Source organism: Lepidochelys kempii, chromosome 11 (assembly GCF_965140265.1).
Source record: "Lepidochelys kempii isolate rLepKem1 chromosome 11, rLepKem1.hap2, whole genome shotgun sequence".
NCBI classification, from domain to species: domain Eukaryota; kingdom Metazoa; phylum Chordata; order Testudines; family Cheloniidae; genus Lepidochelys; species Lepidochelys kempii.
In genome coordinates, this window is record NC_133266.1 from 63,733,934 (window position 1) to 63,748,814 (window position 14,881).

Sequence of the window (14,881 nt, forward strand, 5' to 3'; positions counted from 1 at the left end):
GGGGCCAGGAGGGAGCAGAATGGGAGTAACAGACTGAAATGGGCAGAGGGGAGAGTGAGAGAATGGTAATCACTAAAACTGGCACGAGACTACTGTTAAGAATGTCTCTGTTTTTGGAACACTGTGCTCTGTTTCATAATTGCTGATCAACTCGTTCTTAAAGGTTTCCTAATGTTGGTTGAACTAAGCCATGCCTTTTGGGTAGATGCTCTAGTGATAGTCTCCACTTTTAAATAATGTAACCTCCGTCAACAAAAGATCAGATCAACTGTGCTGCGTGGATACTGCAGTTGTGTTTCTTAGCTGCACGAGCACAACCTTGCTGCTATAGCTGGCTGGCCTGGGGGTGGGTTTCAGGACCCCTCTAACTATTTGTAGGCTTTGGATGGCCCCAAGATCTAGGGATAACTGGGTCTGCAATGTAACAGCTTACCATCCCGTATAGCACTGTATGTTTGCCTTGCAGTGCTGAGGGCTTGTAAAGGATTATCCCTGTCTTACTGAGTTAAGAAGGGCAGGAATCGAGATGATTCAAGCCTGCACAGCATGGGCCTGAGTCTTCAGCGGTGCTGAGTACCTACAGCAAGGAGTTGGGGCGTGGGGGGGAGGGTGTTCAGCACTTCCAAAAATCAACAGCCAAACATATAGGTGGGGAACACTTGCATTCCTGGCTCTAGTCATGTTTTCAATCCACTGTCTCACCAAATTGTCTCTAAATAAGTACCTTTTCTCTAACAAATAATGCAAAATAAAGGAGAGATAAATTATGCTTTTTTTGGGTAAAAGTTTGTACTGTAAACCATACACACTTATAACCAGACTCTTAATACTCGCCTGTCTCTTATTCTGCCCTTAGAGCTCAAGCCATCGCAATAGGACAAGCACTGGTAGATGGACGCTGGCTTGATTGTGTCAGTCACCATGATCAAATCTTTAGAGATGAATATGCTCTGTACAGACCACTACAGGTACAGAAACCTTTTCTAGCTGCCATTGGAATGTTGATTCAGTTGTGGCTGGCGAACTGTTGTCACTTTCCTTCCTCTGTATGCTCTGCTAGCTCCTAGGTTTCAAGAGAACTAGGCCTAGCTTGCCTCATGTTCTCTGTACTCTTGGTGCTGTCCCTGTGCCAGCTGGGTCTGTCTTGTGTTGTGAGTGTGTGGAAATACTCATAATCTCATTACACCAATGTAAACTAATTGAGTTAAGGTCATAGAGGAAACTAGGTCAGGCAAGGAAGCTTTGATGCTTCCTCTGTGAGGAGTAAGGGTGGCCACACCTATGTTAAGTTAAAAAGGAGGAGGGGTTCTAAAATCTGATTGCATCAACAAAAGTCTAAAGTCACAATGGTAAGCACATTCCAGTGTGGCTTCTGAATAGCATAGCCAGTATTCAGAACAGCTGTCACACTCTAGGAGTAGATGTCACTTGTGATACAGCATGTAGCTTTTCCTGGAAGGGCCATTGTCTCTTTGAACAATGACATCTTTGACAAGTTCTTCATAAAGACTTAAAAAATACACCATCCTTCCAACTCTTAGACAATATTTTGGGAAATTAGTTGCTTAATTCCTGATCAAAAGAAGTTGATGGGTTTAGGAAGAGATTGAATTCCCTAATTTACTTATTGTTGCCAGTAAAGTATCTGGAGACTTTGCGTAAAGGGTTTCTCTACCCTAGTATATAAATGGTCTCTCTTTATTCTGAGCCTGAGTTGCAGTGTGGAGAAAGACAATCAGGGCCCCAGTAAAGGAGAAGTGACTGAAGATGCTGTCTGGGCTCTGGCATTGTCCTGCTTGAGATATGCTGAGGTGTAAGATCTGCCAAAACCATTAGTTTTTGTCTTGATTCATGCAATCACTTCTACCAGTCAAGAAACAACAGAAAGTTTTAGTTATAGTTGGTCGTATATAGTCTGCAGTTCATGATTAACTTGTGGTTTACCGGTCATGCTCTTATATGATCTCTGATCCTGTAGTGTGTAAAGTCAGCAGGAAGTTGCATCTGACTCTCCTCTTGTCTATTTCTGTATAAATTGGGAGTAACTCAACTGAATTCAGTGGAGTTAAACTGGTGTCAGTGAATTTGTTTTTGCAGCAATTGCATTAGTTTCAAAGGAGGAAATTCTAACTAGAACTGCAATTCCTTTGGTGACTGGAAATTTCTGTCTTGGGGGTGGGGGGTAGATTGAAGTTGCTGTCTGCTCTCTGGGATTCCCTGCCATAAGATCCCAAGGCCTTGCTTCACAATAGTTTCTCTCTTGATTTAGAGGGCCAAACCTGGCTTTCAACTGAATCAGTTAGCCCCACTTGATTTGGTCAGTCACAGAATTGTTCAAGGGGCTAAAAGTGCATGTCCTTCTCCCAGATCAGCATGGTCAGTTTATGGGGGTAAAGTATAGAGTTTGGCAAACCCCTTTGCTCTAGTCCTAGCGCTCAAATCTGTGCAGGCTCTTAACATGTTGTGGGGGTGAATAGAAAACTTGCAAGTCTTTCATTTGCCTCAATCATAGAATATCAGGGTTGGAAGGGACCTCAGGAGGTCATCTAGTCCAACCCCCTGCTCAAAGCAGAACCAATCCGCAATATTTGCCCCAGGTCCCTAAATGGCCCCCTCAAGGATTGAACTCACAACCCTGGGTTTAGCAGGCCAATGCTCAAACGACTGAGCTATCCCTCTCCAACATGGTTGACTTGTGAGAGTGGGGTGAGGTGCCTGGGGAAGAAGCAAAGACTGATGTGGGCAGAGTAAAGAGGTACTCGCTTCCTGTCCTAAACAGTTGCTGCCCCCCCTCAAGTGGTGGGTGGTTCCGTGATAAGTTTATCCCACTGTGTGCATACATTTACTTTTGTGAAGTGCTTCAGGCTGCAAGACACAATATAAATGTAAGCTGTTGCTGTTTTGATCAGTGCATAGTGGTGCCTTTCTAAAGCAGCTTAACATCCCAGAAGGGCTGAAGAATTAAATTTACTTTCTCTTTTCCTGATCTCCCAGAGCACAGAGTTCTCGGAAACCCCCTCTCCAGACAGTGATTCGGTGAACTCCGTAGAGGGGCACTCTGAGCCATCCTGGTTCAAAGACATCAAGTTTGATGACAGTGACACAGAACAAATCCCTGACGAAGGGGAGGATAACTTGGCCAGTGAGTTTCAACTGACTCTCTTCCATCTTCGCATGACAAATTAGCATAACTCTCTCTCTTTTTGTGTGTGTATGTGTAATGGAAGTGAAAGTCCTACTTTGCTGGTAGTAGCTGTAAGGTTCCAAGTAAACTAAAACCTCACTAGTTCTCCTGTTTCTTGTGGTGGATACAGTATTTTCTAATCCGTTTGCAAAACTTGATGTTTCCAAATTAGTATAAACTCTCTGGATTACAGTAGCACAGATGGACTAGTTCGGGGTGTCAAGACAGACACTGTCCTAATGTTCACTTGGGTTTTAAAATAAATCTATAGAACTTCCTTCCAACACTTAATCTTATCTTGAAGTGTACAGATTTAAGACTGAAAATACTGTATCCCTTTTAGTATTGCACACTGGGCTTTATGTATTAAAGACAATTTTTCTCCTCTCCAATACCCTCATGATACCCATTTGAACCCCTTTCCTCCCTGTATCTTCCTCCTTACCCAACATTAAAAGACTCCGCCAGCCCTAGCAAGCGCACATCAGTCAGCAGCTTCCAGTCCACAATGGACAGTGACTCAGCCGCTTCCATCAACCTGAACGTGGAGCTGGACAACGTGAACTTCCATATCAAGAAGCACTCCAAGTACCCACATGTGCCCCCTCACCCTGCAGACCAAAAAGGTACGAGGTAGTCACCAGCTGGAGTTGCACATGATGGAGAGCGGTGCCCTGACACTGATGAGTTTACCCACTACTACCTGTAGTTGTCTTGTTGATGGGTGTATATATGAGATCTTTTTAGTTAGCCCACCTGCATACGTCCTCTGACTCGATTACCTTTGTAGGGGTGCTCAGAATAAGCCAACTATGCCACCTTCTCTGAAGAGCGTGCAACTTCTTGTGTGGCTATTCTCTTTGCAGTTGGAGGATACCATGCTACCTCCTCTCTCCTTTCACAGCATGGCAGTTCCAGACATATTGTCTTGTTCAGCTAACTGGGACAACATCATAAGTTCTGGCCAATTTAAGGTGTGATTATTTAAAAAAAAAAAAAAAATCAGACTGCCACTTTTTTTAATCACCATTAGTGATGGAGAAAACTTAATCCCTCCATCTCTTTTCATCAGTTTACCACTGTGGGTCCAATTATCCTTTTATAAAATGCATTGATTAACAAATCTAATAGTCAAACTGCTGAGTCACTCTTAAATCTCTTCTATAAATGAATGCTAAATTGGAATGTGAAAAGGCAAGTGAAATCTATTTGAAAATATCACCTATTCTCCCATTCTATTTTAGTATACTGTGAACCACACTATGGCTGGCTGAAACAAAGTCTGGCCCACTGTTTTTGTTTGCAAATAATTGTGGTGGCTCCTTTAAATGCTGGGGTGGCTCTTTATTTCTGTTCTCCTTTCCCTTACCTGCAGCTTCAACAGCTTTGCAGATTCCTGTCCTTGGTTTCTTCAAATGGGCATTTAAAAGTCTTTGATTATGGAGTCTGTCCACAGTTCTTGTAAGGCTCACTAGCAGAGTAGAGGATCTTTAATTGGGATGCTCCTAGTGAGTGCATCCCTCAGTTGTCGATGTAAATACAATGGAAAAGTTTTTCTGTTGGGGTGAATTAGGACAGAAAAGCTTATTTTTTTTCACTTGTTCACAGGTGGTTTGCGCTGAAAAATTTTGGGTTGGACAGAGAATACTGGAAGCTTCATTCTAAAATGAGTTTGATGCAGCAACTGTTAGCAACCAAAAAATGAAAAAGCCCCTTTGGCAGTGGGCTAACCTTAAATTCAAGTATCTACAGCAGGCACTGCTGGTACCTGCTAAAGTCTGTCCAGAAGGAAAGGAAAATAGGTGTATTGTAAAAATGAAAGTGCTGAAGGTACTTTCAAAAGCGGAGTGACTTTATATTCGATAATAGCCTAGTTTTGTCTGATGTTATGACCCCACCTTCTTCCCCTCAAAAGATTATCAGCAGCATCCATTGACTTCACTGACCATTATGGGCACAGCTTACTATGTGGGTTCCTAATTTAAGGCATTTAAGCTTGAAAATCTTGTCCACTGTACCTTATTCAGTATATAAAACTAGATATTTGAGAGCAAGCACACACAACTGGAATCAAAGATAAGCCATCTAATTCACAGTGTACAGTAGCTGGGGCAGTCAGGAATAAACCTAAAAGGATAGTGTGTTCCCACTACAGAGCTCTGAGATCTTGGAAATTGCTGATGCAGATGTTTCTAATCTTTTCTTTCCTTGTACTCCTTCCTTTCAGAAGGGTGTGGGCTTCAATTCTCTGGAAGCTGTATGTTTATGTTCCTGTCACATTGATGAATATCATATTTGTCATTATCTACCCATTATAAACTGATAGGAAAATGTGATCCTAGGTGGTCTGTGGGATTTATTTATTATTTATGTATTTTATTTTTGCATAGGCCTAAATTTTTGTTTCAGAGTAACAGCCGTGTTAGTCTGTATTCGCAAAAAGAAAAGGAGTACTTGTGGCACCGTAGAGACTAACCAATTTATTTGAGCATGAGCTTTCGTGAGCTACAGCTCACTTCATCGGATGCATGCCGTGGAAACTGCAGCAGACTTTATTTATACACAGAGAATATGAAAAAATACCTCCTCCCACCCCACTGTCCTGCTGGTAATAGCTTATCTAAAGTGATCATCAGGTGGGCCATTTCCAGCACAAATCCAGGTTTTCTCACCCTCCACCCCCCCACACAAATTCACTCTCCTGCTGGTGATAGCCCATCCAAAGTGACAACTCTTTACACAATGTGCATGATAATAAAGTTGGGCCCAACTGTAGCTCACGAAAGCTCATGCTCAAATAAATTGGTTAGTCTCTAAGGTGCCACAAGTACTCCTTTTCTTTTTGCGAATACAGACTAACACGGCTGTTACTCTGAAACCTGTCATTTATACCTGAGAGTCCGCTCCCAAGTGCAAGGAAGTGGGCTGCAGTTTGTCTTAAAGGATGGTAAGCCTGGTTACAGGCACTACAAATGAAATCAGTGTAGTTTTGGGCTGTTAAGGCAAGCATTTTGTAAGGGGAATTTAATGGAGCTCCTCTGTGTCTGGAACTCGTGTAACCAAATCTGGAATTTTCCATTAATTTCTGGCATAAGTAAATTTATATCCAGGCAATTTTATAGCAATGTAAAATTGAGAGTAATATCGCTAAGATGATGGAATTGTCATGAGGTTGATCAGAATCTGGGTCTCTGTGTACAGCATTGTTTAACTAGGGGTAGATATTCTACAACATTCGAAGCCAGTAATTGTGTGACTCTACATACTTATAGTTCCTGTCCTGTAGTGTGAGAACCTCTAGGGGAGGCTGTGGGATAAAGTGGAAAGGGAAACGCTTAGATGTTTTAGACAAGAAACCCTTCCTGACATTCTACGTGAGTCTGTGAAAATCTCAAAAGGGACTGGAGAACGGAGTGATGGCCCTATTGTTCCAGGCTTCTAAAACTAGGCTGGTCAGGACATGGGGAAACTGTACTGTATTTTCAGGGAAATTAAATGGATGATCTCCTAAAACATGAATGATGGCAAAAGGAAATTGCTAAAACAGCAGAGGTCAGATGCGTGTACTGTCACTTGTAAGTAAATATTGCTTGGTGGCTGTTCTGCCAAAATAATCTCCCTAAGAAATTAATGAACTAATTTGGATTAATTTTCCAAAGTATCCCCACATAGATGAACCTTTAGCCGCTAATTGATGCTGGATGCAGTCTGTTGGGACATTGCCCTATGAAAATGATGGGAATTAGTCTCTGGCTTTGTTTTAGTCAGGATCTTCTGTTATCTTACATGGTAGTGAGTTTATTCCTTACCGTGAAAGAACTTGCAGAACTGGCGGTGACACACCCTCCTACAGCAGGAAGTAATCTGATGGTTTTGTCACACAATCTATAAGTCACAATCATGGGGAAAGGGGAGGTAAAGTAGGAACAAAGCATCTGTTCTAAGAAGTATGTAATCAATTCTGCAGTATAAAGTTACTTATGACTGGTGGAAATTGCAGGGTGCATACAGGGGACAGCTGTAGAGCAATAGTCTATAATGTACTAGAAACTTTTTGGTATTCTAATGCTGCTTTTTGATTGTTGCTGAGCCCAGTATAGGGACTTGTCTATGTAAGGACATTAAAGACTCAATAATATCAGACACTTCCAGGAAACTAAATTCCAGTACGATAACCTTGGAGTCAAATTTCATTCACTTCTTGGGTGTGCAGCCCAAATGCTGCAGCAGGTTGTTAATTTGTAAGCCAGAAAGTGAAACTGATAAAAAATGAACTTGATCATCATGTTCTCCTCTTGTGTTTCATTCAGTGAAAACCCACTCAGTGGTTAGAAGTGAATTAGTGTTAAAACAGCTAAACTTTTTTCATTGTTTAAACTGGGGTTTTTTTGAGACTTCACCTTGTAGATGCTATGTCAATTTTTGACAATTCTATCTTCAGAGTCTCTTCAATACAGAGCAGTTTTCACCTTTGTGTAGTGAGACATAAAGGGGATAAAATTGTAGTGGAACAGGGGAAAGGAGGGTTGGCAGTCCATAATAAGGTGTCTTGTGGCTTTTTTTTTCTGTTTTTAACCAAAGCTTTTGTAGAACTATTCACCCAGTCTAATGTCCCAAGCTGTCTAGGTCCGCCTATGGTGAGTGAGGGCAAGCCCAGGCTTGCCTATTTGGGGGCATGTCACCACCAAGGGAAAATGGCATATATTAATTTTGCTAATGCAGGATGATTTTAAGACATTTTAAATTGCTATTAGTGATCTATAGTGATTACAGTAGCAATGAAGAAAAGCTTTGTCTCTCCTTCTGATCTCACTTCATCCTTCCTAATGGTCATGGCTATTGTGATTGGTTTTAACTCTTTCCATCCCTTTTCGACAGTGCGAATTATTGAAGTTGTTGAATAGTTTCCTGTATATCCTATTTCTACCCATGAAGCCCTATTTAAAAGCTATATAGAATCTATGGAATAAATTGCATTGTTTTATAGCCTGCATCTGCGAACAGACTAATTTCATCTATTTCAAACTTCCAAGGTTCTTTTAGATCTCAGCTCTGGTCTATAAATAAGCTTGGTAGAATTTGATTTTTATTTTTTTATAACTTTGACAGATGCTTATTTTTAATTTTTTTCAGGTGTGGGACATTCAGACAATTATTTAATGACAGACCTTGAGATTCAGGAAGTTAAAGCTTTATAAACTATTCAAACACAAATTGTCAAAATATACAATGTAAATATCTTTAAAGAGAATCATACTTGCTTTTACTATTCGTTTGCTAGTCCATTTGTAACTAGCCTGATTCAAAAGTTTAGATCACTACATTTTGAGTCTTAAGTTCTCGAGTGGCATTTCGATTACTTTGCTATCTGTAAGTTTTAATGATTGTAATGGAAAACTTTTTGTGTGTGGTGAAATTGACATTTATCGATACTTATCAATAAAAATCTAATCCTTCAAGCTATGATTTAGCACACATGCTCCTTGCTCCCCAAAACAAAACATGTCATGGGTATAAGCAGGGATACAAAACAGTTACTGGTGCGGTACTGACTAATGATAGGCTGTGACCTCAGGACAGAATATCTTGAAGTAAAATATCTCATGAACTGCCGTTGCTGGAAACTCCACCTATTAGCTTCCATGGGGGAGAGCTGGAACTCTTGAGTCCCACCTTCAGTGGTACACAGCACTCTCTTCCAGCCCTGCTCTTGAATGTCAGGCCTCACAAAGTGACACACATGGACTTATTTAAAAAAATAATTTTGGTTAACTTTCTAGAGACAGCCTCTCAAACAAAACAGTATACTTGGCTCTGACTTTATTGTCACCAGGAGGCCTCTGTATGGGTGCTAAAGCTATCTAGCTTGTTAGACAAGGACACAAAAATTAAAACAACTTCCTGAAACGGGGCTTAAACAAAATATACCATATTATGCGGGGGACGGGGGTAGCATGTGACAAAACATTTATTGCTGCATGTTGGGTTCATCTGTAGTAACAAACTTGTGGCTTTGCCACTTACGAATAATGTGGTCATCCCAAACGCATGGCAATAAAATCTTGATACATTTTGATTTACAACATACGTATTTCAGATATTCCTAATAAGTAACCCTCACTTAGGGCTAGATTGTCATAGCCCCTACAGTGCTTAGTGGAGTAAGATTCTCACATTGAGGCTCCAGCTGTGGGGGCGGGGGAAACTACTGCAAGGGAAGGAGTCCTGGTTCTGCCCTCTACTTGCTATCCAGGGTATATAGGGTAAGTGAGCTGCTCTGTGAAAAGAGGTTAAATAACTTACTTCTTACTCTAGTGTAAGTGGTGTTTGGGGAGGAATTGTGTCACAGATTAGTCTCTAGTATGCTTCTGGTGTAGGGTAGCTGTATGCTATCCCCTAAATGGGGCAGACTGCAAAGTAGTCAGCTAGCCTTCAGTATAACTAGTTGTGCACAGCTTATTAAAGACACTCTCCTTTCAGCCTCTACTTGGACAAAATATTAGCATATTAGTAACTAAGTTGAAGGGGATGCTACCATCTTGGACTCTTCATCCATTATGTATGAAGCTTCAGTTTAGAGCACCTATTGGACAACATATCCAAACTTGGATTGGGATTCGTCCCTGCTGATTTATTTATTTAATTTTTTTAAGGGACCATGCTTGCATATGCCAACTCCTCTTTTCTGCTCCTTCTTCTCTATGCTGCCTAGTTTCACTGTCACTGGAAAGAGTCCTGTTCCCAGACATGAACTGAAAGCATGTGCTTGAATTCCCAGGACATGTAATTAACCGTTTGCAAAACAGAAAGGACTCCATGCACAGAGCTGTCAAATGCATGAAATAAAATGAAGAGATTGTGTTTCTCTGTCTACAGTCTAGCGCCATAGGTTTTTTTTTTTTTTTTTTTTTTTCATTTGTGGACCGCTAAAAAATTTCAAATGGAGGTGCGGACCGCTCCGGAAATCTTAGATGTAGTCCGGGACCACAGGTTGAAAACCACTGGTCTAGAGTAATAATCCTAACGGCAGGAGGAAGGTGGTATCTGCAACACTAGCAGATATGAAACTACCAGGCAGAAATGCAACTTATGTTGACTGTGTCCCTCTTTAATGTTTTACTTGTGTTGTAATTTGTGAGGGCATAGTTCTGATATTTCTGCTACTTTATCAGTTGTCTTATTTAGTTCTGTATTTCTCTGCTTTGGAAGTGTGCACTCATCAGTCATCCCAGAGCAAAAGACTTCGTCTTGAAGCGTTAGGATTTTTTTGAGGGGGAGGGCAGGGTGGTGGTCATGTTGGGGGTGCTTATGTGGGACTTTGGAGACTACTTTTTCCCTCTAAACAGCATTGTTGGTTTTTTGTTTTGGTTTTGTGAAAGCTGGATATAGTTACTAACTTGTCATGTGATGGTAATAACTGTTTTGATAGATAGATCCTGGAAAACTCTTTGGCAAACAAATTGATAGATACCATATTCTGTAATTACTTATCTTGTATTACATAACATGCACGCATATATTATACACTGGGGTGACCAAACTTACTGACCCTCAGAGCCGCATATGACAATCTTCAGATGTTTGAGAGCTGGTGCACACCTGCAGCCCTGCGGATACCCCCGCCCTGCTGCCAGAGGTGACGTGTGGGGGGAGGCACATGGGGTCACATGCCGTGCCCCTTCCACACCCCCCAACACCCCCTAGATTTTGCCAGGATTTGCTGGCCTCGCTTAGTCACATGCCGCCGGGCCCCCTCCCTGCACAGCAGCTGCTGGAGCTAGTGAGCTGTGGCTATGCAGGGGTTGCTGAGGGTAAGAGGGGAGTGTGCTGCGGGGGTCATGACTCGAGCTATTGGGAGTGGGGGGAGCTGAACCTTTAAACTGTGCTCCTCCACTCTCAGCAGGCACCAGTCATCTGTGGCAGAAGCCTCTAGCCCCACTACCCTGCCACAGGGCAGAAGCTGTGTGCACATTTTTGACTGACCCCTTTTCTTCTCTCCATTTGACCATAATCCATTTTAAGTATAGCATAATTTTTCCCCCCTCTAGCTCTTAAGGAGGGCACATTGCATGTCTGCTTCTTTGATTGAGAAGAGTCCTGGAACCAGATGGCTATTTTTCCCTCCTATGAGAGAGCTCGTTGTTCATAAAGGGTCTGTTAGTTGAATCTGAGAACCAAGTTAAGGTTATGCATGGGTGGGGGAACACCTTTGGTTTTAATGTGCCTTAAGAAATTAAAGGAGACCTGCTTCCTCATTGTGTTTGGGTACCTCCACAGTCTCTCTCAGGTGAAGACTTAATAGGTTCCAGATGTAGATGTAGGGGGGAACTAGCCACATGGAACTTGGAAAGGCAGATGGTTTTTTCCCCCAATGCTTTATTTTGTATACTCTCCATGTTAGGTTGGTTGCTGAACAGTTTTAAGCAGTATTGTGCCGTCATTTTGGAGCCTTGACAGAACAAGTATGAGAGGATATTCTTGTCTTAACCACTCGTCAGGTTGTTGCTACAGCAATGACTAAATGCTTTAAATGAGTAATATTTTCTCTTGTGGTGTGGGTGTGTACATAATATAATTATACTGGCATGCCAACATAACCTGTCATTTTTCTGTGTCTCCTCCCATCTCCATCTGCTCTATCCTTTCCAGAGTACTTGAATCCTGACAACGGAGGGCAACAGATGGTCTCAATAAGTGACGCTTTCATCAAGGGTAAGATGAATGGAAATGCTTTTTTCCAATGAATGTGTAATGTAGATATGAAAGCTTCTATTGATATTAGAGCTGGGCTAAACATTGGCTTGTTAAAGTAATTCTAAAGGCACATAGCGAGAAACTTAGGTAACTTTCTCCACTTACTTGGTTCACTTTCAGATTGAACTCGGGCTTGTCAGAGTCTTTGTTTTTTAAATGCCCTTGAAAAGAAGTTTCCTTCATTACACAGTAACTGGCTGTGTTTAGCACTTCACCATCCGCAAATGTTCCTGCATATAAGAGATTAGTTCTTTTTTTTCTTTTTTCTGGGCTCCATCAGGTGTTTAACTCTCCTACCCGCTTATTTCCTTGTACATTTGTGTGTGCGCCTAACATCTCCGTGCCACCAATATCTCAAAACTAATCTCTGAGGTCACTGTAGCGCAGCTTCTCTTAAATCATGTTGGCTCTCTTGTTGCTTCTGTTGAAAGGCAAGTCCTATTGGACACAGCTGTAAGTTTGAGACCCTTTTAGATTAGGAAGCAGACTACATATTTCTGGATGTGAAGGCATGCAATTTATTGACAAATATTCAGTGTCAGGTGCAAAGCATCTAAAAGTGGAAAATGCCTTTTTATTTTTTCACAAGCATTGTTCTTAGTCACATACTCATAGTGTGGGTGGTGGTGGTCCTATGCAGATTACTTAAAATATGATGATGATGGCCTGTAACCGTACTGAGTTGTCCAAAAGATGACCATTCCCCTTGCAGCCTAGACTGCAAAGATTTAAATTTTAGTGCAGAACTCTGCACTAGTGACACAAATTAAATCTGAATTGTATAGTCAGCATAATGATGATAGTGAAGCTTCTAGTATTGCTCTTTGATACAGTAGTGCTGGGGGGTGAGAGGGCAATCAAATGTAATCATTAATTTTAACGGACAAGTTAAGATTTTTAGCATTTCATTTTGGGTGAAACTCATAAAATATGAACATTTAAAGGGTAACTATTAGTTACAACCTGAAGAAATAAAAACTATTTTGACATAATAGGACAGATTTTATAAAACAAAACTAAACTACTCCTAAGAATTACTACTACTTTCAAACTGTACTGTTTGAAGGGGAAAAATAAGAATCCACACAAAGGGAAAGGCAAAAGCAAAACAGACTGACTAGGCAGCAAGCTCAAGCCGAATTGTCAGCTGTTCCCTTCATGTATTTTAAGGAGATCTTTAAAAACCATGGCTCTTAACAAGCTATTTTGGTGCATATGATATTATTTTTGGTCTTATAAAAGGTAACCAACCTAGTAGATTGTGCCTCATATGGCCAATATTTTTATTACGTACAGATCTGACTCTGGCCCTGACTGTCCTTTGTTACTCCAGTTCAATGGAGTCTTACTTCTATAAAACTGGAATAACCCTGGTGAATCTGGCCCTCTGACTAGACTGCTAGCAAAACTGCGAGACTTGAGTAGTGTTAGTTCAGAGACTAAACAGAACTTATTGTGATTTCTGTTGACAAAGATTGGACTGCTCTAAGAGTTCACTCAGTTATGTTGGAAAAGCAAGATATAATATTATGAGCAACAATCCTATTCAGTAGGATTTTATCTCAAGTGATTGGCCCTAGCTTTAGTGGGTTAAATCGCCACTGTCTTAAAATCTTGTACTCGTAATGTGCAATTGCCTACTTAATTTCTAAGAGTCTGCATTAGTCAGGAGATGCATTTCCATTGGGCTTGATTGTGGATAATGTTTGTTTTATGTTTCTAATATAAATTTAAAATAAGTTGAATGTGCTCTTATGTACATGACCTTTTTGCTAACTCCACTACTTGAGTGGAATAACTAGGTGTTTTTAGTGCTCCTTTTGTATATAAGGCTTCCAAAACAATAGCTTTTTGCCAGTGAAATCATACAAGATTAGACTTTTCTAATTTTAAAAGGTCTTAAGTATATGGGGATTCAGTTACTACCTATTTTAAGCAACACGAGGATATAGGTAGCCATACATAGTTAATTTGCTGTCTTAAAATTGAACTGCTCACGAGCAGGCTCGAGAGAAGAAAAGCAAATTATCTGGCATGAGGCTGTGTAGCCTGAAGTGTGGAATAGCATGCTTACTCTGCTATAGTTGATGACACTGTGAATACCTAAATTACTGTCAGTGACTACCACTGTTTTGTTTCCAGCATCACTTTAACATTTCAAGAGCCTCTCGCATCGAAGGCCTGAACTAGTCTTGTTGAAGTCTCTTCTTTCAGCTTTTTAAAAGGAGAAAGTGTAAGCATTCAGCTCGTGACTTCGTATAAACAAGCTTTTCTTGCTGTCCTTTTTTAGAGTCGCTGTTCAATCGGAGGGTGGAGGAGAAATCCAAAGAGCTGTTTTTCACACCTTTAGGCTGGCACCACAGCAATCTGGATCTGCTGAGGGAAGAGAATGGGGAGAAACAGGCTATGGAGAGGCTTCTGTAAGTTGAGCATAAAAGGGAATTGATGTGGATGTCTAGGATAAAATTTTCAAAAGCTTTGTCCCTTTCACATGGGGGTCATGTGCCAGTCATGGGACTTCGACTCCTTAAACATTTTTTTGAAAATGTTACCTCTAATTCAAATCCTTTCTGTAATAAGATCAATATGCTAGAGAAGCAAGAAAGGAATCCATGGTTGGTAAAAATTCTCCCCTTCCAAAAAAAGTTGTTCTGGGACTTTCTCTTTCGCAGTTTCCCCAATTTCTTCTCACCCTCCCCTTCTTTGTCCTGTTGTCCCCTGTCTTGACTCTCTTAAATCATCAATAGCCTGAGACAGAATAAGTGTGTTATTGGGTGAAATGCCACATAAATGTCTGGCGCTATAGAAGTGTCCTTTAACAGCTTAGTGAGGGCTGGTCAACTTGCAGCGTTAGCGTAGATCTAAGTTATGCTACTTCAGTTACGTAACTGAAGTCAGTGTAACTTAGGTCAACTTAGCATGATGCAGACACTGCCGTGTGTT

The 14,881-nt window shown here is 41.0% G+C and overlaps 1 protein-coding gene across 6 annotated transcripts in view; it reads left to right on the forward strand.

Annotated features, from left to right (window-relative positions):
* PIKFYVE (phosphoinositide kinase, FYVE-type zinc finger containing) overlaps positions 1-14,881 on the forward strand; it is a 103,021-nt gene that overhangs the window by 34,000 nt on the left and 54,140 nt on the right. For 5 of the 6 annotated variants that reach the window (XM_073306653.1, XM_073306652.1, XM_073306655.1 and 2 more), the window contains 5 exons: positions 857-968; positions 2,995-3,142; positions 3,643-3,810; positions 11,834-11,896; positions 14,229-14,358. In XM_073306653.1, coding sequence (XP_073162754.1) covers positions 857-968; positions 2,995-3,142; positions 3,643-3,810; positions 11,834-11,896; positions 14,229-14,358 — 621 coding nt within the window. The remainder of the gene's footprint in view (positions 1-856; positions 969-2,994; positions 3,143-3,642; positions 3,811-11,833; positions 11,897-14,228; positions 14,359-14,881) is intronic. The other variant, XM_073306656.1, reaches the window with a different exon arrangement.